General features: G+C 39.2%; 1 protein-coding gene across 1 annotated transcript in view; it reads right to left on the bottom strand.

Moving 5' to 3' along the window:
- The window catches only part of LIMCH1 (LIM and calponin homology domains 1), a 143,057-nt gene that overhangs the window by 26,290 nt on the left and 89,380 nt on the right, over positions 1-27,387 (bottom strand). Inside the window, exons 10-12 of the mRNA XM_042781817.1 lie at positions 17,970-18,133; positions 13,288-13,393; positions 6,779-6,819 (exon numbers count right to left, since the gene is read on the bottom strand). Coding sequence (XP_042637751.1) covers positions 6,779-6,819; positions 13,288-13,393; positions 17,970-18,133 — 311 coding nt within the window. The remainder of the gene's footprint in view (positions 1-6,778; positions 6,820-13,287; positions 13,394-17,969; positions 18,134-27,387) is intronic.

Genomic DNA, 27,387 nt, shown 5'->3' with positions numbered 1-27,387 from the left:
TCCTCAGAAGGTTGATTGGGCAGTCTACTTCAAAAGAGATACCACCTTGGAAACCCAAGGAGGGGTAGCTATGTGTCAAATTGATTTGATGGCAGTGAGTTTGGGTTTTTTTTTTTTTTTTTGGAGAGTGAAGAAGGTTGGGGGTCAGGATTGCAGGCAGAATCTACCTACCCTGGCTGCCTGGGAAGCTGGACAGAGTCAGCTGCTGTCCCAGTTTAGATGGGCCTGGCCTACCTTCTGCCCTTCCCTGCCCCAGCAGATTCAAACGATCACTATCACTCAGGCACATGATAGTTGGGTTAGCTCAGGAAAGAGTCTCTGGGTGGAATGGGATCCTTGGGTGTGAATGCAAGCCAGGCCATAAGCACTGCTTGATTTATAACCTTAGTATATTAATAAATACAGAACTAAATAATTCCTAATTATTTCTCTTCTATTGGACTTTTCCCACTCAGAAAATTTGTACTCTTTTTGTGGATCCTGCAAATGGTTGGGATGGCCATGATGCCCTCAAAGTAGTCACTTAAGATAGGTGGGCAAGTAAGTTATAAAGCACACTTCTGTGTACCTATATGTCATTCTTAGGAGTCACATTGCACATTAGCATACTAAAGGCTTTGACAAATTCTGAAGGTGGAGAGAGGGAGGGAAACTATTGAAGTTTATATAATCCAATGTTTTCCATATTTCTTTGGACAATTTTTGAAATTAGTTCTATGGTGTCCAGATGGAAAATTCCATTGTCATTTAATGGTGTTGGACATTTCCTAAGACTTTGAAGCAGTTTACCTATTTAGAACCTCTTTCTCAGGGGCATGATCCTTTTTGGTCTCTTGAGGGAAAAGAGTATGTGTGATTGGGAAACCAAGGAGAAAAGTCCAGTTGTAGGGAAGTAAGAAGGAGTTTTGGTGGTGTAGTACCTAAGGCATTTGACTGCTAACCAGAAGGTTGTGGTTCAAACCCACCAGCCACTCCACAGAAGGAAGAATGGGCAATCTACTTCCATAAAGATTTACCACCTCAGAAACCCAAAGGGGGTCATCGCTATGAGTTGGAACTGACTCGATGGCAGTGAGTTTTGAGGGAAATGAGAAAAAATTAGGAGTTATTCAGTTTTCAGATTTCACTAGGTAGTAATCTTAAGAACAGAAGGAGAAGCCCTAGGGGCATAATAAGGAGCTTTAGTGGTGGAGTGGTTAAGACATTTCGCTGCTAACCAAAAATTCAGTGGTTTAAACCCACCAGCCACTCCATGGAAGAAAGATGAGGTAGTCTACTTCCATAAAGATTTACAGCCTTGGAAATCCAATGGAGGTTGCTGTGAGTCAGAAACAACTCAATGGTAGTGAATTTAGTTTGGTTTTTGAGTGGCACTTTGGTTTTTGAGTAAGCACTTGGCTGCTAATTGAGAGGTTGGTGGTTCAAACCCACTAGCTGCTTAATGGTAGGAAAGACTTGACAATCTGCTCCTGTAAAGATTTTAGGTTAGGAACCACTATGGAGAAGTTCTGCTCTGTTGTAGGGTCACTATGAGTCAGAATTGACTCGACGACACACACAACAACAATCTCAAGAATAATTCTAAGGAGTAGGCAGATAGGAAGAGGAAATGTGGGATGAAGGGATGAAAGTGGGGTGAAGGGATGGAACACAGAGAATACAGAATATTTGTTAAAAAGTAAGAGAGAAAAACAAGGAGCATTTGAAGAGGAAGGAAAATATCAATATAGTAACAGTGACTTCACTTCTTTTTGGAAATATTTGCTAAGCACTTACTATGCACTAGGTAGGGATACCAACTGGCCAAGTGATAATCTTAGCCTAAACGAAAAGAATAAACCCATTGCCATGGAGTTGATTCTGACTCATTGTGACCTTTAGGGCAGAGCAGAACTGCCCCATAGGGTTTCAAAGGCTGTAAATCTTAATAGATGCAGACTGCCTCATCTTTCTCCCACAGAGCAGCTAGTGGGTTTAAATGGACAGACAGCCTTTTCGATAGTAGCCAAATGCTTTAAACACTATGCCTTCAGAGCTCCTAGCCCAGAGGAGCTTAAAATTGAGTGAAATGGTGGTGGAGGGATGATCTCTATATAAATTATCAGCAGCAGTCAATGTGGTAAATATTATAAGAGAGATGTTATACCAGTACAGCAATTTCTTCATGTCCTACATTGTTGAGTGGCACATGGTCTGCTGTGTATATTCTCAACAGCAACAACAAAGCAAATTATAAAAGGAGCTAACAAATGTCAGAATGGAGAGCACTTACCCCACTTTGTTTTACAATTTATCTGTTTGTAGAGTTGGATCTTTCTTGGGCTTGGTGGTTTCTCAAAGGCAGTGAGATTCCATTTTCCCCCTAAATATCCCAACCACCCTGTATTTTTAGGCCCTCACTAAATGGCTGTTAAATTAATGAATGGATTATCTCCAGCCAGGGTGATCCATCTCCTCCCTCCCTCCCTTTACGCTTCCCCCTCGCCTTGGACCAGTAGAAGTCTGATGGAGAATGGTACAAGTCTATTTAGGTTAGTATAACCAAACACTTATTTCCTCTTCAAAGCGTCTATTATTTTCAAAATTCTTTTACTATGAAGGGCCATTTATCATAGAAAGGACATCAATTTTGGCTGAGTATTTTCAGAAAATTCACTTATTTAGGTCAGTAATTCATATTTTCTTGCTCCATTTTCTACAAAGCGGAGATGAGGATCTATCTCTTTGGAGGACCCTTCCTCTCCACCTCAGCCAAGAGGTACAAAAGCAATGTGACATTGTTGTCTTAATGCAACTGAAAATGGAATTCAGTGGGTTATGTTACACTCTTGACGTCTGTGCCAGTCATGCCAGCTTTGGGATCTTTCTGGGGATTCCCATTCACTGTGACCAGTTTCAACCTCCCAGGAAATTCAGGATTCCTGGTTTTGGCTCAGGACTCAGCTGTCACAAAAGGACCTCTGGTTCTAGAATGTGGCTGGTGATATTAAGGGTTTTATGACAAGTGATGGGTCTTTTTTCCATTCAGCCCTTGCAAATTCCCAAAGCAAGGAAATTTACCTACAAATCAAAATTGGTATTGACTGTTGTTATTGTTAGGTGCCCATTGAGTCAGCTCCAACTCATAGCAACACTGTGTCCAACAGCACAAAACACTGCCCAATCCTGAGCCATCTTCACAATCATTGCCATGTTCATCCGTCTCATTGAGGGTCTTTCCTTTTTTCACTGACTTCTACTTTACCAAGCATGATATCTGATTGGTACCTTCTGGCAGCATGACCAAAGTAGGTGGGATGAAGTCGGGCCATTCTCGCTCCTTAAAGGAGCATTGTGGCTCTACTTCCTCCAGGTTAGATTTGTTTGTTCTTCTGGCAGTCCATGGTGTTTTCAGTATTCTTTGCCAATACCACAATTCAAAGGCATCAACTCTTTGGTCTTCCTTATTCATTGTCCAGCTTTCACATGCATAGGGGATGACTGAAAATACCATAGTTTGGGTTAGGCACACCTTAGTCTTCACAGTTGCATCTTGGCTCCTAAACACCTAAAAAAAGGTCTTTTGTAGCAGATTTGCCTGTTGCAATATGATGTCTGATTTCTTGACTGTTGCTTCCATGGTGTTGATTGTGGATCCAAGTAAAATGAAATCCCTGACAACTTCAAACTTTCTCCATTTATTGTGATGTTCCACTTGTAAAGATTTTTGTTTTCTTTATGTTGAGGTGTAATCTGTACTGAGGGTCAATCTTCAATCTTTATCAGTAAGTGCTTCAAGAAATCTTCACTTTCAGCAAGCAAGGTTATGTCATCTGCATATCACAGGTAGTTAATAAATCTTCCTCCAATACTGATGCTGTGTTCTTCTTCATATAGTCCAGCTTCTTGGATTATGTGCTCAGCACACAGATTGAAATAGGTACAGTGAAAGGATACAACCCTGATGCACTCCCTTCCTGATTTTAGACCATGCAGTATCCTCTTGTTCTGTTCTAACAATAGCCTCTTGGTCTATGTACAAGTTCCTCGTGAGCACAATTAAGTGTTCCAAAATCCCTACTCTTCACAGTATTATCTATAATTTGTTATGATCTACAGAGATGAATGCCTTTGCATAGTCAGTAAAACACAGGTAAACATCCTTCTGGTATTCTTTGCTTTCAGCCAAGATCCATCTGACATCAGCAGTGATATCCCTCTTTCCACATCCTCTCCTGAATCCAGCTTGAATTTCTGGAAGTTCCCTGTCAATATACTGCTGTAACTGTGATATTGGCTGGGGTGAGACTATTGGATTAGTCACTGGGGAGTCATTAGTTTATGTGTCAGGTGCTTCCCCAGGAGCATCTGTATAGCTCTTTCGATTAAGATGCACAACAACACTGAAATAAAGGTATTATCATCTTATTGTACAGTTAAGGAGGATGAGGTTCAGAGATGTTATATAACACCACACACAGTAAATCTGGAACCTGAATCAATATGGGATCAGCGGTGCTGAACAGTCATTATGTGGCTGCATCCCAGGGGCTCAAGAGAAAGGCTATAGTTCATTGGTTGTACCAAACTACCACCAGATGCCATCAAGTTGACTCTGACTCATGTTCGCCCCATGTGTTTCAGAGTAAAATTGTGCTCCATAGAGTTTTCAATGGTTGATTTTTTTGGGAAGTGGATTGCCAAGCTTTTCTTCTGAGAGGTCCATGGTTGGACTTAATCTTCAAATTTTCAGTTAGAAACAGAGTGAACTAACTGTTTGCACTACCCAGAAACTCTGGTTGTGCCATACAAGTCTCCAAATCAGACAGGAATTTCAAAGGGTCAATGAAGATGACAGATCTAGCACTGGGGACACCCAGTCGAGAGAAGAGTGTTCAGATATAATTCAGTAGCAAAGAATTCCCATTGCATCACGTGTGTTGATACCTTAATTTGCAAAATTTTTTAGTTCATTGTACTTAATAGTTGAAAATGAAATATACAGTTAATACTATTAAAGACACTGATTGTGAGGAAGGATGCAACAGAGAGAGCTTGGGTCTTCCAGATTGTGTCCAGGCTGCATAAAATGAAGACTGCCTTCATTTAAAAAATGTTTTTTGAATGCTGTATAATGTGGATGAAGTTGGAGGACATTATGCTGAGTGAAATAAGTCAATCACAGAAGGACAAATATTGTATTAGTCCGTTATTGTAAAAAGTCAAGGAAGGGTTTATGTATGGAAGGAAATTTTCTTTATTGGCTACCAGGGGTGGAAGGGGAGGGGAGGGAACACTTAGCTAGGTAGAGATAAGTATTGATTTGGGTGAAGAGAAGGGCAATGTACCAAATGTGAGTGATCAACATGGTGGCATTGAGGAAGAGGAAGACAGAGAGAGGTACATGGGAGGTACAGACAACAAAGATGAACCCTTTTGCACATATGATACTGTGTTGTCAGTGAAGGCAAACATGGGTATACAGTGGATAGATGGGTTGACAGGCTGAACTATTAGGTATGTCTACGTGGGGGGGGGGAGTGTTCCCAAGACCAGGTATAGGGTTGGGGGACAATGGTTCTACAAGTGTATTTGTATGTTCTGTAAGAATTCCCAGGTGTATAGTAGAGCTGACAAGGCGCAAGGTGGTAGTCACTTCTTGGGCACAGCCAGCTACCCAGAGGGAGTGAGTAGTTGGATCTGTGGACTCAGGACCATGGTTGCAGGGGACATCAAGCTCAATTGGTATAACATACTACACAAGACATTGTTCTACCTCTTACTTTGGCTAGTAGCGATTGGGATCTTAAAAGCTTGCAAGCAGCCATCTAGATGCAGATGGGTCTCTCCTCATCCAGAGCAAAGAAGAATGAAGAAAACCAAAGATTCATGGGACCAATTAGTCCAAGTACACTATGCGATCCTCAGCCTATATGACTATGAGACCAGAAGAACTATATGGTGCCTGGCTACCACTGTCAACCACTCAGAGGGGGATCTATGGAGATCCTGGATAGAGAGGGAGAACAATGTGGAACAAAACTCAAAATCATTTGGGAAAAAAAAGGGGGGGGGACAGCTTTTCTGGTCTGATAGAACCTGTTGGAACCACTGAGATTATGGTCCCTACCTGCCCTTCAGGTCTGGAACTGAACCCACATCTATGGCTTCCAGCCAAACAAAAGAGAGACATATGAGATGAACATTTACACTAGGTAGACACACTTCTTGGAGAGAACAATCATGGGAGAAAGAAAGGTTGTCTATGTGCAGGGAGACAGCTCAGGGGGCAGGAGTGCATGGAGGGATGGACACAGGGAAGAGGTAACTATGGGGAGGAAGTGGGAGGGGAGCTGCTGCATTGTAAATTTTGGTCAATGTCTTGAGACAAAGTGTATGTGAGCTGCTGTATAGAAAGTGAACTTGCTCTGTAAACTTTCACCCAAATCACAATAAAAAAAAAAAAAAACAGATGAAAAATGTTTTTTGAATGCCTACCATGGTTCTCTATTTTAATATATAAACTCCTATGCTCACATTCAATTTTAACTGTTCCCTTCAGATTTTACTTTACTGACTCACTTATCAATTAGTTCTCAGGCACAACAATAGCTCCATATAGTGATGATCCACATCTTCATTATTCTCCTGCCCATATTCTACACAGCTTTTAACAATTCTTTTAAAATCAACTGTTTGGAGCCCATTTTTTGGCTGAATCCTCTTGAAGCAAATAAAAAAAAACTTTGAAAATGAAAATCACACTAAACTCATGATCTTATTTCATAAAGTTACTTACAGGTGTAGTTACAGGTGACTTTTCACTGCTTGGAGAACCCACTGTACAGGAAGAAGCAAAGGAAGAAAATAAAGATCACAATATGAGTAGCTTCTAATTGTCTTTCTTTTCAGTTCTCTTAGTGGACTATGTTTCTTATATCAGTTTCAAACTAATTTTTTTTTTCATAAGCCAAGAGCATTAGGCAATCATCATACAGCAGACCCCTGAAGCAGATTGTATCCACCACCAAAAGAAGTTGTGACTGGTGTAATGGGACTGATCACACCAATTAGCACCAGGTTCTAGACTGGTAGGAAGCAGTAGGAAGCAAAAACTATTCCTATGAGTGCCGTTTTTAAGGCAGCTTGCATTCTGGCTTGGTTTACCAGTTTCCTCACCATCTGCCATGGAGAAGTATCATACAGAGAAAGTTCAGAGAGTGACACAGTTAACAAGAGACCATTACCAAAACCCAAAATCAAATACATTGCCACTGAGTTGATTCTGACTCATAGCAACTCTATCAAAACCAAAAAAAATCCAAACCCACTGCCATCAGTTTAATTCTAACTCATAGAGACCTTACAGGACAGAGTAGAACTGCCCCATAGAGTTTCCAAGGCTAAAATCTTTATGGAAGCAGACTGCCAGATCTTTCTCCCATGGAGCAGCTGGTGGGTTTGAACTTCTGGCCTTTTGGTTAGCAGACAAGCGCTTAACCACTGCACCACCAAGGCTCCTATGTAACCCTATAGCCCCTGGCAAATGCTTTTGATCTTTGTTTTTTTTTAAAAAAAAAAAAAATAGAAGAAGAAGTAGCAGACATAAAAAAGATAATAATATTGTTTCTTTGCAATCTCAAATAAAATTCTCTGAATTTCTTTCGCACTTCCAATTTCAGTATAATTGGTACCGATATATTTAAGAATGAGCTCTTTGCCAACTGTGTGTAAGAAACAAGCATTTTTCTCTGAAAGCAGAAATGGAGACAAATACCAGACATCATTGGTTGCCCCCAACGTGGATTTTTTTTTTTTCATAAGAGAAATACAGCTACCCAGTATGTGGTTTACCTGACTGGGAGAAAAACTGGGAACGTCGCCAAGAGTTCTGAACTCTAAGCGGTACACTGGCAGTGCTAGGAGGCTCTAGATCAGAGGGTAGAACAGAACAAACAGAAAACCGTGAAAACGAGGATGAGGGCTGACCAGAACTATGCTCCTCACTACTGAGGGTTAGGTTGCATCCGATATAAGAACTGAGAGTGAGAGAATCTAAAGTCCAAATGTCTTGATAAAATGCACACGAAAACCAGAGATATATGCAGACATGGGCATATATCAATAGAACTGTGACAGTGTGGTATTGTGAATCTTCTTTGGTGTTAAGTGAAATTTTATAGGCTCACACTTAATGCTGATATTGTTAAATATTGTTAAAATGCTAAATCTCAAAATGATAGAATGATAAGCTGCATAAGAGCAAAACGCACAGTTTTTTATGTTACTTTTGGAAAACTCCAGAAAAGTGTGAAAGACAGCACGGATGGATAGTTCAATTATTAGTTTATAAGCATTACACTTTATAAAGGCCATACAGGAAAGTCTGTGGCAGAAGTTACCTTAAAAAAGAAAAAAAGATGCGTATACATCCATTTATAATGAGGTGACATCAGTCATAGAAGCTCACGACAAACATTTACATCCTTAAACTAGATGCCATGATCTTCTGCCATCCTTGATGCAAATAAAGACACCAGTTGCTAAAGTGTGCACAGATTTTATTGACACACCAATTGAGCTATCTTTCTACTATTGGGAGATAGTTGAGAAAAGGAAATCTGTCATCCTTAAATGTATTTAATGCATTTTATGAATATTTTCAGAGTATTTAAATATTTTATTTATGAATGTCTCTCTGTATACGTGTATGAGATTAAGGGAACCTGGTAGAACATCATTAGGGTTAACTAGCAGACCAACGGCCTATTTGGTCAGTCTATGAACACATGACTTAAGAGTTGGGAGAGATACCACTTTCTGTGGAAGAAAGTATAAAATGTAGTTTCAGGATTTCTGATTTTAACCTACAGTTTCTTTGAACTTTATATGCAACCTCAGACTAGTCACTTAAACATGCATTAACTTTTTACATTTTATTTTTTTCCAATTAAAGATAAATCATATCTTTTAAGGTTTCATTTAATAGAGGCTTTTTACTTCTTGAAAGATAGTAATTTATCAACTCCAAGCAAATACTACTGTTATTTTCATATCTATCAGCAATGTCTTTGGTGCACAATTCAAGTCAGTAGTTTTTTGAGAGTGGTTTCTGATCTGCAGGATCCACAGCCCCTGGGAATGTGTTAGAAACGCAAATACTTGGGCTCCACCCCATCCTGGCCTACTACTGAGTCTGACTCTGTGGGTGGGACCCACGGATAGGTGCTTTAACAGGCTCCATGGGGCACCCTGGTGCATACTGTGGATTTGAGGATCGCTGCTTTAAACAGCTGATACATATGGAGACACTCACACCAGTGTCTCCACAAGCATAAACACTTGTTTATGAGCAAAGCATAATAAGAATAATTTGTTTCTGTCTGACATCTTTCTATATCTTGTAATGTACTTCTACTCTTCAAACACAAAACAGAACAAACTCACTGCCGTCGAGTCGATTCCAAGTCATGGTGACCCCTCCTTGGGTTTCCCAGGTGGTATCTCTCCAGAAGCAGATTGCCCAGTCTTCCCTCTGAGACTTCTACTCTTACTCTATTACTATTGTGAAACTGATCGTTGTTGGAGTTGTCTACTCAATTCTGACTCACCGTGACCGCATGGGACAGAGTACACCTTCCTCATAGGGTTTTCTAGGCTGCAGTCCTTATGAAAAGGAGTTCTGGTGGTGCAGTAGTTAAGCTCTCAGCTGCTAACTGAAGGTTGGCAGTTTGAACCCCCCAGCTGCTCTGCCAGGACACGCTATGGCAGTCTGCTTCTGTAAAAATTACAGCCTTGAAAACCTTATGACGCAGTTCTACTCTGTCCTATAGGGTTGCTATGAGTTGGAATCGACTAAATGGCACTGGGTTTTGTTTAATCTTTATGGAAAGAGATCACCAGGTTTTTCTTCTGGGGTGCTGCTGCTGCTGCTGTTGTTATGTGCCGTCGAGTCAGACCTGACTCATAGTGACCCCTCCTTGGGCTTCCGAGGCAGTATCCCTATGGAAGTAGATTGCCCAACCTTCCTTCTGAGGAGTGGCTGGTGGGTTTGAACCGGCAGCCTTCTGGTTAGCAGTCAAGTGCCTTAGGCACTATGCCACCAGAGCTCTTCTGGGTGGATTCAAATGGCCAAATTTTTGGTTAGCAGCTGAGTGTATAACTGTTGTGCCACCAGGGTTTCTTATTCTGAAACTACTAGATTTATGAGTGCTTATTCTGAGACACCAGAAGGCCAAAGGAGAATCGACACATTTGAGCTGTGGTGTTGGTGAGGAATATTGAGTATACCATGGACTGCCAGAAGAGTGAACACATCTATCTTGGAGGAAGACAGCCAGAATGCTCCTTAGCAACGAGGATGGTGAGACTTTATCTCATACTTTGGACACATTATCAGGAGGGATCAGTCCCTGGAGAAGGACATCATGCTTGGTAATGTAGAGGGTCAGAGGAAGGCCCTCAATGAGATGGGTTGATTCAATGGCTGCAACAATGCATTCAAGCAAAGCAATGATTGTGAGGCCAGTGCAGAATGGATAAGGTTTCATTTTGTTAATACATAGGGTCGTTATGAATTGAAGGCAACTCGATGCCACCTATCCCCACCACAACCAATTCTGAGACTGACATTGAGTTAAATGCTTCTTTTTTAAAAATAGATTTTGAGGTTTATGTCATTAAATACTTTCAGTGAGGTTGTTACTATTTTTATTTTTATCTTACATGTGAGGATTAGAGATTAGGGCCAAAGTTCATGTCAAATGTGACACAGGTAAAACTAGAAAAGCAATAATGTGAATACAAGCATTCTGTCCCCACATTCTGCAGCCATAATTACAACTTCCACAAACCAGACAAGAATATAAAACAGAGTCCAAATAAATTTCTATCTTGAAGAATAATTTCTGATATGTTCCAGTGCTCTTAACTTTGATTTTTTTCATTATTCAATTTGGATAAAGCATAAAATAAAAGTCCCTTAGTTCAATGACATATTTTTTAAAAAATCAAAATCAAAATGCCTCACAACAGGTAATGGGATAGATAACTATATGTTGTTTTCGTTGGCTACTGCTCAGTTGGCCCCAGCTCATGGCAACTCCATGCATGATGGAGTGAAATGCTGGCACCATTCCCATGATTGGCTGAGAATTGGATTATTTTGATCCATATGGTTTTCACTGGCTGATTTTTTGGGGAACGATCACCAGGCTTTTCTTCCTAATCTGTTTTAGCCTGGAAGCTCTGCTAAACCTGTTCGGTATCAGCAACATACAAGCCTCCACTGAGGGACGAGTGGACCGGCAGGGAAGCAAACCTGGTCTTCCACAGGGAAAGTGAGAATTCTACCACTGAGCTGGCAATGCCCTGCTGTTGAGGAATGTAAGACAATGAAACTATCTAGCATGGCTTAAAACAGCTATATAACCAACTGCCATCCAGTTGACTCCGACTCACGTTGACCCTGTGTGTTGGAGTAGAACTAGGCTCCAGAGGGTTTTCAATGGCTGATTTCTTGGAAGTAGGTTGCCAGGCCTTTCTTTTGAGGTGCCTTTGGGCTTGAACCTCCAATCTTTCAGTTAGTAGCTGAGTGCACTAAACATTTGTAACTCCTAAAATATCTCTTCCTTCTCCATAGTACTTATCTACATGTTTGCAAAGTGTTGGAAATAGGGCAGAATTAAAATCTGTCTCAAAATAGCCAATTGCTGTCCCAGTTGTGAGACTTTATTTTCATCAATTCCCTTCAGAACATTGGAACTGAGCAATCTGTAACAAATGTGTTGAAGACACAATTGAACTCGATTCCATATTAAGAAACTAGTGACCACCAGATACACCAGATAATTCCCTCCCAAGTTCTTCCTGTCATATAGAGCCTAGCTTATCTCTCAACTGTTGGTTATGGAAACCAACCTAGATTCTGTCAATAGTGGCCCCAAATAGGTACCTATCTATGACAAAATATCTGAAAATAAATGTGCAGCTACAGTGCATCTATACCACTCTCTTTTTGCCTGAACTGATAAATCAAATCTATAAAATATACTGGGGGAAAGACTTAAAAAAAATAAAAACAAACATCACCTTACAGTTCTTGCGTCCTGAACTATAGATATTTCTGCATCTAGAAAAACAACTCAACCAGTAAAGACAATACATCTATCTGTTTTGAACCACAGCCTCCATTAGACCATGGAATTCATAAGACCTACCCTCACTGTCTGTAACCTTAGGGGTCCTCTGTGGTGATTGTAGACATGTGGGTTTCCCACTAAGAGAAAGGGATTTAAGTTGAGCTCTTAAAGAGTAAAGGGATGAAGTCACAATATACATATGTCCCAATAATAGTTGGGGTGTTTTGGAGGATGTACCATTTTAAAACTTTCATACACCCTGAACTTCTGTATTTTAGGGTTCTCTCATATATCAAACCCTTATGGATGCCCTACACCCCTCCCCATATTATATCAAACATATTAAAATTTATCAACATGTTAAAATACATGAAAAATATGAATATTAAAATATATGAAACATATTAAAATGCATCCTCGGTGCACACATACACACATTTTCTTATTCCTTTCTGTGATGATTAAAATTTTGGTCCTGAGTGAAAGGGTTAATCTGTGATAGTCTATGATTAATTGTCACATACACTCAGGAATTATTATGGAGTAAGAAAATTTGATTTTATTTTCAAATTAAATGGAAATTTTATGAAGACTAAAATGAACAATTAATGACATAATATTAAGATTGTTGTTGTTGTTATGTGCAATCGAGTTGGCCCCAAATCATAGCGACCCCTCCTTGGGTTTCCGAGGTGGTATCACTACAGAAGTAGGATTGCCCAACCTTCCTTCCAAGGAGTGGCTGATGGGTTGGAACCGCCGGCCTTCTGGTAAGCAGTCAAGTGACTTAGGCACTATGCTACCAGAGCTCCTAATATTAAGATGACACATTCCTTATTAAAGTTATTAATTTTGATTTTATAATTATCTTTTAATATTTTGGGACCAATGAAAATATTTCAAGGTCTCAAACCTTGTGTAATGGCATACTGTGCCTGCCTGACAAAATGGTCTTGGCAGCTGGGGCCCCTGGCTAGGCCAAAGAGAGCACACAAGGCCAGCTTTCCGTTCTGAAGTTGTCGATTCAGCCATCGTGGACCTTGGCAAACACCAGAGTTAAAGGAAGGTCAACACAAAGGAACTGTTCTGCCCTTAAAATAAAGAATATTTTACTATTGGGCTCAGACAAAAAATGTAGAACTAAAATAAAATATTTCCTTCTTTTTACCTTGAGAATCAAGATTTGGCAAATGTAGTTGGTTGGTTTCAGGCATTTTGTCCAGAAATGGAAACATCAGGGTTGCTTCTGGTTCTGGAGATTTTGGCTTTACTACCTGGAATGTGGAGCAATAGATACTGAAATTGGAAGACTGTCCATTAATTAAGACACAGGTGAAATAAAATGAAAGGGTTTTGACTATTACAGAAGGCAACAGCGTTCAACTTTTAAATGGAAATTTTTTGCCTTTTCCCAAACATCCTTCATGTTTTTCTACATTAATATAGCAGTCAATTTTTCAAGAAATCAAACTATTGCATAAAAATTGGTGATTAGAAGACAGTATTCCATTTTGGAATTGTATATCATCCTCTGTCACTTTCCTTTGGCCAATCACATAGTCTCTTTCTGGTACTACAAATTAGTGAATCTGTAATATCAGGAGACTTTACAAAATCAGGGAAAAATTATATCTTCCTCTGTGAGTGATAACGATGAAAGTGGTATTACTTTTCAATGGACATTATTCTCAAGATGTTAAACACACACAAAATTATATAAAGCATACTAAAGGCAATATATTCAGCATGTTGACATAGAAAAATTATTCTAAATAACGATTATCAAACAATTATCAAACAGTGCCACAACAATGATGCCTTCAGCAGAACTTTGAGATTTGTTCAACCACTTGTCCTTACGGTAAACAGTTCCAAAGTGACATGCTCTTAAGATCCTTATGTTTACTTTAAAAATTAGATTTTGTTCTAACTGTTAATTTTGTTTCTTCCCATTCTGAATGACCTTTAGTAGAAGCATCTTCTTTCTGATTTGTTCCTTCAAATCAAGTGACTACTAAAAGAGCAGATTACTAAACTTGTTAAAATAGTGTCAAAATGAGTCAATAGACTCTGCAAGGTCTGAATGAAGAGCATGGACTGTATCAGTTCACGTCCTTTCAGGTGCTCACAGGACTGTCTAATTCACCCTCGGGCTAGCGGCTGTGTTTCTGATAGATTAATTTGATGGTCAAGGGACCTGAGGATGAGTGAAGCTGCAGAGCACTTATTTCATCACAAACTGATCTATACTTTGGTCCTCAGGATCATTTAATGACTAGAATTTCTTCTTGTAGAATTTTGTTTTTCTTTATGAATCAATCCTAAGGGAACCCTGAAGAAAATGCAGTTAGTCCCCTCATCTTGCATTACAGATGTCAACCAGATGTCCAAATGAGGAAATAGCAAAAGCTAAGGCCTAGAATTACCGAAGCTGATGACTCTCAAATCTTACCTTACACCATCTCCTTATACTGAAAAAGAAAACTCACTGCCATCAAGTCAATTTCAATGCACAGCGATCCCTATTGGTTTTCAAGGCTGTAAATCTTTACGGAAACAGACTGCCTCATCTTTCTTCCACAGAGTAGCCAGTGAGTTCAAACCACTACCTTTTGGTTAGCAGCCAAATGCCTCAACCACTACACCACCAGACCTTGTTAATGTGCAGACTGATAAAAGCACATTTTAGATCTGTCTTGTAAAAAAAATAGTTAATGGTCAACAAAAATGCTCAAAATGACTTCTGTAAAAAGATCAGCCTGTGTACATGGTTGTCTTCTTTTGCAAAAGTAAAATACTCTTCACTTATTGACATGATTAGGTTCCAAAGATGAAATCATTATGCAAAAATTGGTGTTATGTAAAAATGGAGGATGATGATATCAGATCACAAAATGGAGGGTGACTAAATCATTACATAACTGCCAAATTTCATCATTACATAACTGCCAAATCTGAGAATCATGGCCCAGTCAAGTTGACATACAACCTTAACCATCACAGCCAGTGTTACTCTTGCCTTGCACCTTGGTGTTTTTTACTGCCAGATATAGGTCAGTAATGTACAAAATAGCCAGATAGTAATTTTTTTACTATTGTAATGTGAGATGTCAGATAATCATACAGTCAATAAGTGAGGAGTTGTATTCTCAAGTGAAACCAGAAAATAAAAGCCACTGTAACTATTGTGATCACCTTTCTCCCTTGAAAGAAAGAGCTAATCATACAGTAGGAAAGTAAGAAACTGGAGAAAATCACTTGGTCTAAGTGAGGAAAAGATTGGGTTCAAAGATCATTATTTGACTTGCTAATTAACCAGCAGGGATTCTTAGCCTGAGGTTCATGGAAAAGTATTGGGGGGGGGGGTGTCTATGAACCTGGTACTACATGATACTAAGGATAACTTGGTAATTCAGTGTATTTTATGTTATGCATTTAAAAACATTCAGAGATAAGAGTTATCAGGTGGCCAAAGGGCTCCAAGGCAAAACAGAAAACTCTGAAAGCAGTTCTTCCCAATGGAGTATACATGTGGCTCAAAGATGGATCACACAGATGAGATCACCCAGATGAGTTATGCAGATGAATAGTTTTCAGTTGTAGTTTTCTTTTTGTTTGTTTTTTTTTTTTTTAAATTCTAGCAATGATATAAATTTCCCCTCCAGTTTAAGTAAAAAAAAAAAAAAAAAAGTGAGTTTGGAAGAAAAATAAATAATAATTATAAGTGAAATGTGGATAAAGCAAAACCCGCAAAGGTGGGAAACCCTGACTGCCCTCAATGCTTAGTTTACCATTTAGTTCCTTTTTTTGGACTTCTAGAACATTCTGTAATTCGCTGTGCATAAAAATGGGGAATAGTCTGCATCCAAAACACTTCAAAGGCATCAATGCAATAGGCACCTTTGAGGCTTTGCTAAGGACACAGTACACTCTCAGCTCCTTAAACTGAGGGCAGCCTCTTGTTCACTGTTGACTACCCAATGCCTAGCACAATGCCTGGCACAGAGTAAGTACACGATCATTACTGGTAGAGTAAAGGAACGAATGAACTGGAGAAAGAAGTGGCAAAATTTTCACTGTAAAGTCAGATCCCAATTAGGGTTAATTTTTAAAGGTAGAGTCTGACCATATATTGTATGTCAATTATGTAAGTCAGTGGTTTTTTACCTTGGTGGTCTATTAGAATCACTGGGGAACTTTAAAAAGACATGTCTGTTGCTGCCAGAGATTCTTATCTCTTTGGTTTAGATTGAGCTCAGTATTTTTAAAAAAAATTTAAAGAGTAGTCAACGTTGAGAACAGCTATTCTAAAGGATGAAGAGTTTTAGACGCTGTACCTAGAAACTAATGTGGACAAGACTCTGAACAAGGAAGAAATTTATATAAATGAGACTTTAAAATCGATTACAGCAGAACAATACTTTTCTAGATTCCTTGTTATTCAAATTAAAAGGCATCAGGAGTGCCATTGTTGAACTCTGGGGATGGAGCAACAGGCTGTATTTTAGCAAGACCTCTGGGTAATTCTGATGTTCATTAGAGTTTGAGAACCACTGCTCTACACTGTTCAGCATTCTAAAACGTTCAAGTAGGACAGATAAATAGATATGGATTCTCATTCCTTACTATTTGAAATGTTACACTATGTTGAAACCTGTGGAATTTGCCATCCTTTCACCTTTACTTCTCACATATAAAAGAAGTCATAATGTAGTCATAATTTTTATTTTATAAAATCAAATAGTTTCTTTTTTTAAGGTAATAATGATTTTTTCCTTCCTCTTCATAGTTTTAGGAGCTCAGGTGGCATAGTGCTTAAGACATTTGACTGCTATCCAGAAGGCTAGTGGTTCACATCCACCAGCCACTCCTCAGAAGAGAGATGGGGCAATCTCCTTCCTTAGAAATACTGCCTCAGAAGTCCAAGGAGGGGTTGTTATGAGTTGGAACCGACTCAACAGTAGTGAGTACATGCATAGTTTCAAGGCTGGTGGTCATATGCCAGTATATAAAATAAAATACAGAAAAGACCTCATATATGAGGTATAAAAATATCTGAAAAGACTCCCCAAGAATATAATAAACTTTCCATAATATTGTTTAATGAATTCATAGAATTAGATAAAACTTACCTTGTTTTATGCTTAATGTTTGTATTAAAACAAAAACTCTGTTGAACAAATTGCAAAAAAAAAAAAAAAGAAGAAGTAGTACCATTGCTATAAAACAAGGTAAATGTTGGAAAGGGAATATTAAGTAAGCTTACATGTTAAAAAGCAAATAAGCAAGCTCACACACAGCCAACTAAAACTTAAGTGCAAAGCTTTATAGTTCATGTTACATTTTTCTTTGCTCTGTATCAAATTTTTTCAAGATGTTTAAAGAATATATAACAACTGCCAATAACAGACGGGTAGATATCAGTAACACTTTACACACACATACAATCTTTCTATGTGTATACATACATGTACACTTACATACACTTACATACACACATGGGAATCTGACCAGAGCATGACACCCCTCCCCCACCTGGTAATTGTATTTGCATTTTATTTTATATATATTTACATATATTACTTGGTATGTTTATGCTACATATTTATATACATATATATCACTTTCTATGTCTGTCTCTCTCTCTCTCTCTCTCTATATATATATTACATTTCTTACAATGCACATGTAGTACGTATGTAGCTAGAAAAAATACAGATTTGAAGACAAAAAATAATTAGGGGGCAAAATAAATCTTCGTTATTAAAAATTGCCACAGCACCAACCAGCTCCAACGTTAAACCTTATTAACTTTTGAATTTTAACCACTTGTGTCCACTGATACTGTACCTTTTGTGACAGCACCAACTCCACCTTTCCACTCATCTCATCTTCCAGTTTCTTCTGATCTTTTTCTTCTGGCACGTTGTTTTTTAGCTGGGGGCTGGAGGAAAACTCCACAAAGGCCACAGTTGGGCTGGATCGAGTCACAGTTGTCGTAAAATGCTGTGGCTCTGAAATGACATGACATCCATATAAATGAAGACAAGAAAACCATATAAAAGTTCATTTATTCTGCAGTCACAGAAGTGTATTTAGTCCATCTCCTGCCCTGGCAATAAGAAGTTGGATTACAGGGGAAACCTGAGAAGATGGTGGTATAAACAAACCGTCATTGGGACTCTCCATGACAAATACAAGAAATACAACAAAGAAATGGTGCTTGGTTTGGAGGGCCTCTGAATTAGGGAGCAGAAGAAAGCAATGGGAAACTGCAGACAGGCAAGAACCAACAATCACCATGTGACAAGTGAAGTCACAAACCATAGGAACATCACTTTTCCCATCTTCTCTGCCCCTCCCCCAGCCATGCAGGCTGCTGGCTGCTGTGAAATGGGGTGCTGGCCCCAGAAAAAGAGCCTGTTTCCCTAATCACCACAGCCCTTGCCTGTACAAAGAGATAGGACCCCAAACTTGTGCCCTAAATCAACAAGGCAGACCTGCACCCCTCCCCACTGTTGGTTGCAAGTCTACTGTGAATTGCTGCAGAAGGCCCATGCAGTGGAGCCTGCTCTCACAGTAGACACTCTACCAGCCTCCCTGAGTACCCCGTAGGTCTGGCCTCTTAAACCAACAGGACCAACCTCCCTGGAGGTCAATTAGGGTTAGTCTGCCTCCATCTTCACTTGGTGTGGTGACTGCTGACAGAAGTTGAAGTGTGTTGGGAAACAGGAGTCTTGCATGGAGGCTGCACTCACAGCCAACAATCTACAGGGGATGGGAGGAAACTCTGATAGCAACAAGGCAGACTTCCATGGGAAACTGACTAGAACATGACACCCCTCCCCCCAGCCGGTAATGGTTTGTTGCCAGGCTGCTGTTGCAAAGTGCTACAGAAGGCCTGAGCAGTAGAGTCTGTTCCTATAGTTAACACTCTATCTGCCTCCCTGTGCACCCCATTGCTCAGGCCTCTGAAACCAAGAAGACAGAGCACCCTGGGGATCAGTTTGGGTGTGTCTGCTCCTCCTTACAGTCAGCATTAAGGACTGTTGATTGAGGCTGCTATATGCTTGGAAGCAGGCATCTTGATTGGAGTGCTACACCCACAGCCAACATACTACCGGGCAGGATCTAATAGCAACAAGGCAGACCTCCCTATGCGTCCATTCAGAGGGTGACTACTCCTCCCTCAATGGTTAACTGTTGGCTGCTGGACTGATACAAACTCCTATAGAAGGTTCCCTTCAGTGGAATCAGGAGGCAGTTCATCTAAGTGGAGACTGCTTCTCCAACCACAAAAGGGACACTGGGGCTATTAAACCAACAAGACCTCTTGGAGGTCCTTCTGGGGAGTACCAGCCCTTCCTCCTGAAACAGAGGAAAGTCTGCTTGTGCTCCTCCTGAATGACAGCTCACGTATAAGCAGCCCCCACACAACAGGGAAGGAAACCTCGGGCAAAACTGGAGGGTGAGACCCAGCCTTGAAGAGGCCTTGCTGGGTATGGGTTATCTGACTATAACTATGATTGCAAAAAGAGAGTAGGGAGTAATAACTAGAGAGAGGAGACTTCACCCTCTAGTGAACAGACTGATTAGTACATGGTATCTTGCCCGGTTGGTGATGCCCACTGGTGGACAGACTGACCATAGCATGTTCTCTTCTGTGTTTGGGAGAGATTAAAAGTTTAAAAATGAGACCTGGAACTTTCAAATCCCAATTAAACCAGGGAAGGAGAAGGAGCTATCGCAGAGGGGAAAAGGAGATGATAAGAAAAGGCCAAAGGCTCTGCCCAGCTAAGAGTTTCTTGCAGAAAGCAGTGCAGGCAAAAACATCAAATATTGGGGAAAACTGAGAAAGTTAATACCCTTGAAAATTCCAATGTCCCAACCAAAAAAAAAACAAAAAATCACAAGGCACATAAAGAACAGAGAAACAATGGCCCCATGCAAATGAACATGAGAAAGGGAGTGAAAGTGCATCTAGAGATGATGAAACAATGGAAAAAATAGAAGAATATAATACAACATTAAACATAATTAAAAAACTAAGGAAAAACATGAAGAGCTAAAAAATACAAGAACAAAATAGAAAAAATACAAGAACAAAATGAGGATCTAAAAAAAGAGATATAGTAACTGGAAGGGACAATAACTGAAATAAGAAACACAATAGAAGGACTTACCAACAGATTTAATCAGGCAGAATAAAAAAGTCAGTGATTTAGAGGATAAGAGTTAAAAATTATAAATGCTAAAGAGCTCTGAGGGGAGCTCTGGTAGCATAGTGCCTAAGGCACTTGACTACTAACCAGAAGGCTGGTGGTTCAAGCCACTCCTCGGAAGGAAGATGGGGCAATCTACTTTAGGAGCTCTGGTGGTGTAGTGCCTAAGGCACTTGACTGCTAACCAGAAGGCCGGCGGTTCAAACCCACCAGCCACTCCTTGGAAGGAAGGTTGGGCAATCCTACTTCCGTAGTGATACTGCCTCGGAAACCCAAGGAGGGGTCGCTATGAGTCGGGGCTGACTCGATGGCAAACAACAACAACAACAACAAAGAGCTCTGGTGGTACAGTGCCTAAGGCATTTGACTGCTAACTATAAGGCTAATGGTTCAAGCCCACCAGCTGCTCTGTGGAAAGAAGATGGGTCAATCTACTTTTGTAAAGATTTACCACCTTGGAAACCCAATGTCAGGATCAAATTGATGGTAATGGGTTTAAAGAGCAATAAGACTGGAGGCTCAAGAAGGCTGACTGAGCACAGTTTAAGGGAATTATGGGACAACAACAAGAGACCTAATAAACACATCATGGGAATTCCAGGAGGACATGACAGAGAAAGGGACACAGATTATTTGAAGATACGATACAATGACAAAAAATTCACCAATCTAACAAAGGGCATGAATCTACAGATCCAAGAAGCTCAAAGAACCTGAAGCCTACATCAAGGCACATCATAGGTAGGCTCTCAAAAGTTAAAGAGGGAATCCCGAAAGCAGTGAGAGAGAAGCAAATAGTCACATATAAAGGATCCCCAATAAGATTAAGTGCTGATATTTCCAGAAACATTGGAGGCCAGAAGACAATGACAATGGTATATTTAAAGTTCTAAAGGGGTGGGGGGACCCTCAAGAATAGTACACCAAGCACAACTATTCTTCAACAATAAGGGTGAAATTAAAACATTCCTAGACAAACAGAAATGTTTGTCTGAACAGAAGCTGAGAGAGTTCATATCCACCAGACTGGCCCTACAAAAAATATTAGTGGGTGTTCTATAGATGGAATAGACAAGACACTAGAAAGAAATCCAAAGCTATACATAAAATGAGAATTTCCTAATAAAGGTAAATGCATGAACAAGTATAAGGGCTAGTAATAAAGTATTCATGCTTGATAATTCTAAATGTTTTGTCCTTCATGTTTTTAATAATATATAAATGGCAAAGATAAAATTATTGTACAGGGCACAGGAAATATAATGATGTAATTAGTGATAACAACAATAAAAAGTGGGGAGGAATGGTATAAAGAATGTCTTGTATGTCACTGAAGTTGGTACCAACTTATCCTACAATGTTATAACTGCAAGCTGTTAAATGTAATATTCATGGTAACCACTCAGAATATATATAAAAAATATACACAAAAGGAAAGGAGGAGGGAATCAGAAAGGCCCAGTACAATAAACTAACAAAATACAAAAGCAAGAGACAAAGGACAAAGACAATGAAGGCATCACACACACAGAAAACAAATTTTAAAATGGCAGAAGTAAGTCACTTCTTACCAGTAATTGCTGTGAATGGAAATGGACAAAATGCTCCAATCAAAAGCAGAGTGGTAGAATGGCTTGAAAAAAAAAAAATACTCCAACTATATGCTGTTTATGGGACACATTGTAAACCCAAGGACACAAATAGTTTGAAAGTGAGAGAATGGGGAAAAAAAATATTCCATGTAAATAATAACCAAAAGAGCTGGCGGGGCAATCTTAATATCAGACAAAGAAGATTTTAAGACACAATCTGTCAGAAGAGAGAAAGATAGTGACAAAAGTGTCAAATAATCAAGAAGACTTAATGATAAATTATATGCACCCAACATCAGAGGACCTAAATAAATAATGCAAACACTGAGAGAGAATTGAAGAGAGAAATGTTGTTGTTTGGTGCGGTCGAGTTGGCTCCAACTCATGTTGTTGTTATGTGCCATCGAGTTGGACCCAACTCATACTGACCCCTCTTTGGGCTTTCGAGGTGGTAAACCTTCCTTCTGAGGAGTGGCTGATGGGTTTGAACTGCTAGCCTTCTGGTTAGCAGTCAAGTGCCTTAAGACACTACATTACCAGAGCTCCTCTCCGACTCATAGCGACCCTATGTACAACAAAACGAAATACTGCCTGGTCCTGTGCCAACATCACAATCTCTGCTATATTTGAGCCCATCATTGCAGCCACTATGTCAATTCATCTCATTGAGGGTCTTCCCCTTTTTTGCTGACCCTCCACTTTACCAAGCATGATATCTTTCTTCAGGGGATGGTCCCTTCTGACAACATGACCAAGGTAGGTAAGATGAAATCTGGCCATTCTCGCTTCTAAGGAGCAGTCCGGCTACACTTCTTCCAGGCAGATGTGCTCATTCTTCTGGCAGTGGCACTTTCAGTATTCTTCACCAACACTACAAATCAAAAGCATAGACTCTTCTTCAGTCTTCCTTATTCATTGTCCAGCTTTCACATGCATATGAGGCAACTGAAAATACCCTGGTTTGGGTTAGGCCCACCTTAGTCTTCAAAAGACATCTTTGCTCTTTAGCACTTGAAAGAGGTCTTTTACAGCAGATTTGCCCAGTGCAATATGACCCCTGATTTCTTCACTGCTGCTTCCATTGGTGTTGATTGTGGGTCCAAGGAGCATGAAATCTTTGACAACGTCAATCTTTCCCCCATTTATTGTAATGCTGTTTATTGGTCCAGTTGTGAGGATTTTCATTTTCTTTATGTTGAGGTATAATCCATACTGCAGACTGTAGTCTTTAGTCTTCATCAGTAAGTGCTTCAAGTCATCTTCACTTTCAACGGGCAAAGTTGTGTCATCTGCATATCGCAGGTTGTTAATGAGTCTTCCTGCAATCCTGATGTCACGTTCTTCTTCATATAGTCCAGCTCCTGAGATTATTTGCTCAGCATACAGACTGAATAAGAATGGTGAAAGGATATAACCATGATGCCCACCATTCTTGATTTTAAACCATGGAGTATCTCCTTGTTCAGTTCAAATGGCAGCCTTTTGGTCTATGTATAGGTTCCTCATGAGCACAATTAAGTGCTCTGGAATTCCCATTCTTCTCGATGTTATCCATAATTTGTTATGATCCACACAGTCAAATACTTTTGCATAGTTAGTAAAATACAACTAAACATCTTTCTGGTATTGTTTTCTTTGAGCCAAGACCCATCTGACATCAGCAATGCATCTCTCATTCCATATCCTCTTCTGAATCTCCCTTGCATTTCTCTAAATTCTGTCCATATACTGCTGCAACCATTTTTGAATTATTGTCAGCAAAATTTTGCTTACATGTGATATTAATGATATTGTTCAATGATTTCCACATTCTGTGGGATCACCTTTCTTTGGAATGGGTGCAAATATGGATCTTTTTCAGTCAGCTGGCCAGGTAGCTCTTACTCAAATTTCTTGACATGAAGAGTAAGTGCTTCCAGAGCAGCATCCACTGGTTGAAACAACTCAATGGATATTCTGTCAGTTCTTGGAGCCTTGTTTTTCTTGTCAATTCCTTCAGTGCAGCTTGGATTTCTTCCTTCAATACCATTGGTTCTTGATCATATGCCACCTCCTGAAATAGATAAATACCAATCAATTCTTTTTTGTACAGTGACTCTGTGTATTCTTTTGATGCTTCCTGCATCATTCAATATTTTGCCCACAGAATCTTTCAGTGTTGCAATTCAAGGATTGATTTTTTTTTCTTCAGTTCTTTCAGCTTGAGAAATGCTGAGCGTGTTCTTCACTTTTGGTTTTCTAACTTTAGGTCTTGCACATTTTATTATAATAATTGACTTTGTCTTCTTGAGCTGCTCTCTGAAATCTTCTGTTCAGCCCTTTCATCTCATCATTTCTTCCATTTGCTTATCCACTCTCCATTCAAGAGCAAGTTTAAGAGTGTCTTCTCTCATCTGCTTTGGTCTTTTCTTCCTTTCCTGTCTTTTAAATAACTTGTTGCCCTCTTCATGGATGATTCTTGATGTCATCCCACAATTCCTCTGGTTTCCAGTCCCTGGTGTTCAATACATCACAGCTATTTTTTCAGATGGTCTCTAAATTCAGGTAGGATATAATCAAGGTCATATTTTGGCTCTCATGGACTTGTTTCAGTTGCTTCAGCTTCAACTTGAACTTACATATGAGCAGTTGATGGTCTGTTCCACAGTCAGCTCCTGGCCTTGTTTTGGCTGAAGATATTGAGCTTCTCCATCACCTATTTCTGCAGATGTAGTCAATCTGATTCCTGTGTATTCCATCTGGCAAGGTCCACATGTATAGCGATCATTTATGTTGTTGATAAAAAGGTATTTGCAATGAATAAATCACTGGTCTTGCAAAATTCTATCATGTAATCTCAGGCATTATTTCTATTACCAAGGCTATATTTTCCAACTACTGGTGATATTTCTTTGTTTCCAATTTTCACGTTCCAGTCACCAGTAATAATCAAAACATCTTGATTGCATGTTTGGTCAATTTTGACTGCAGAAGTTGGTAATCTTCAGTTTCCTCATCTTTGGCTTGAGTAGTTGGTGTCTAAATTTGAATAATAGTAGTATTATCTGGTCTTCCTTGCAGGCAGATGGATATTATCCTATCACTGACAGCATCGTACTTCAGGAGAGATCTTGAAACATTCTTTATGACAGTGAATGCCATGCCATTCTTCTTCAATTTGTCATTCCTGACATAGTAGATCATATGATTTGTCAGGTTTTGGCCATTTTGGCTCACTAATGCCTAGGATATATCGATATTTGTGTATTCCATCTCATATTTGACAACTTCCAATTTTCCTAGATTCATACTTCATACATTCCATGTTCTGATTATTAATAGATGTTTGCAGCTATTTCTTCCCATGTTCAGTTGTGTCCCATCAGCAAATGAAGGTCCCAAAAGCTTTACTGCATCCAAGTCATCAAGGTTGACTCTACTTTGAGGAGGCAGCTCTTTCCCAGTTGTATTTTGAATGCCTTCTCACATGAGGGGCTCATCTTCTGGCACTATATCAGACAATGTTTCAGGGCTATTCATAAAGTTTTCCAGTAATATACTGAGGCAGCTTGTATTTTGAGTGCCTTCTCACCTGAGGGGCTCATCTTCCACTACTATATCAGACAGTGTTTCACTGCTATTCATAATGTTTTCACTGGCAATTCTTCGAGAAGTAGATGGCTCCTTCCTTCTTCCAAGTCTTTCCGAGTCTGAAAGCTCTACTGAAACCTGTCCACCATGGGTGACCCTTCTGGTATTTGAAATAATGGTGGGATGGCCTTCAGCCTCACAGCAACATGCAAGTCACCACAGTACAACAAACTGACAGAGGAGTGGTGGGAAGGGAGAACAGCACTACAATAATAGTTGGAACTTCAACACACCACTTCAATATTAGAACATCTAGAAAGAAAATCAACAAGAGGTCCAAAATGACACTATAAACCAACTAGATTTAACAGACATATATATAACACTCCACTTATAAAACAGCACAATACACATTCCACTCCAGTGCATATGGAGCATTCTCCCAGACACAGCACCTTTTAGGTCATAAAGCAAGTCTTGGTAAATTTTAAATGATTGTAAATCGTACAAAGAACTTTCTATGACCATAGCACAGTGAAGCTAGAAATCAGTAACAACAACAACAATAACAAAAACCCTGAAAAAATGTACAAACGTGGAAATTAAACAACACACTATTAAACTACCAATGGGTCAAGGAAGAAATCAAAAGAGAAAGCACAAATTTCCTGGAGTCAAATGAAACTAAAAGCATAGCATATAAAACTTTTGTGATGGAGCAAAGGCAGTACTCAGAGGGAAACTTATAACAATAAATGCCTACATAAAAAGAAGAAAGATTTCAAATTAATAGTTAATTCAACATCTCCAGGAACTAGAGAGACAAGATTAAACTAAGCCTAAACCTAACAGAAGAAAGGAAATAACTAAGATCAGAGTATAAATAAATAAATTTTATTTTGAATAAAATTGAAAACAGAAAAACAGCAGAATGAATAAAACCTGTAGTTGGTTCTTTGAAAAGGTCAATAAAATTGATGGACCTTCAGCTAAACTGATAAAGAAATGACAAAGGATGCAAAGAGCCAAAATAAACAATGAAAGAAGGGACATTATAACTGAGGCAACAGAAATGAAGAGAATTATGACAGAATATTATGAACAACTCATGGCAACAAACTGGATAACTTAGATGAAAGAGACAAATTTTTAGAAGCACACAACATTCTGAAACTGACTCAAGAGGGAACAGAAAGTCTTACCGGGTCCATAACAAGTAAAGAAATTGAATCAGTGATTAAAAACCTCCCAATAATAATAAAAATAATAATAAAGTCCTGGACCAGACGGTTTCACTGGAGAATTCCACCATTTAGAGAATTGACCCCAATACCGTTCAAACTCTTTGAAAAGATAGAGAAGGCAAGCATACTCTCTAATTCATTCTATGAAGCAAACATAACTCTGATTCTCAAAGCAGACACAGACAGAATAAAAATAAGAAAACTACAGGCCAATATCTCTTATGAATGTAGATGTAAAAATCTCAACAAAATACTAGTGAACAGAATCCAACAGTATATTAAAAGAAACATATACCATGACCAAATAGGACTTATTCAGTATAATGCAGGGATGGTTCAACATTAGAAAATCAGTCAACACAACAACACAACAATAGAACAAAGGAAAGTTCCACACGATCATTTCAATGTATGCAGACGGAGCATTTGACAAAATCCAACACCCTTCCTTGATGAAAATCCTACAGAAGATTGGAATGGAAGGGAAAATCCTCAATATGATTCAGGGCATATATGAAAAGCCAACAGCCTATATTATATTAATTAATTAATTAATTAATATTAGGATTTGGGTGAAGATTTACAGAGTAAATTCACTTTTCATACAGCAGTTCACATATACTTTGTCTCATGTCATTGA

The sequence above is a fragment of the Orycteropus afer genome, unplaced genomic scaffold, assembly GCF_000298275.1.
Source record: "Orycteropus afer afer isolate SDZICR_OR568_19922 unplaced genomic scaffold, OryAfe1.0 scaffold00176, whole genome shotgun sequence".
NCBI classification, from domain to species: Eukaryota; Metazoa; Chordata; class Mammalia; order Tubulidentata; family Orycteropodidae; genus Orycteropus; species Orycteropus afer.
The sequence above is the reverse complement of the archived record's forward strand: the minus strand, read 5'-3'. Positions and strand labels throughout refer to the sequence as shown.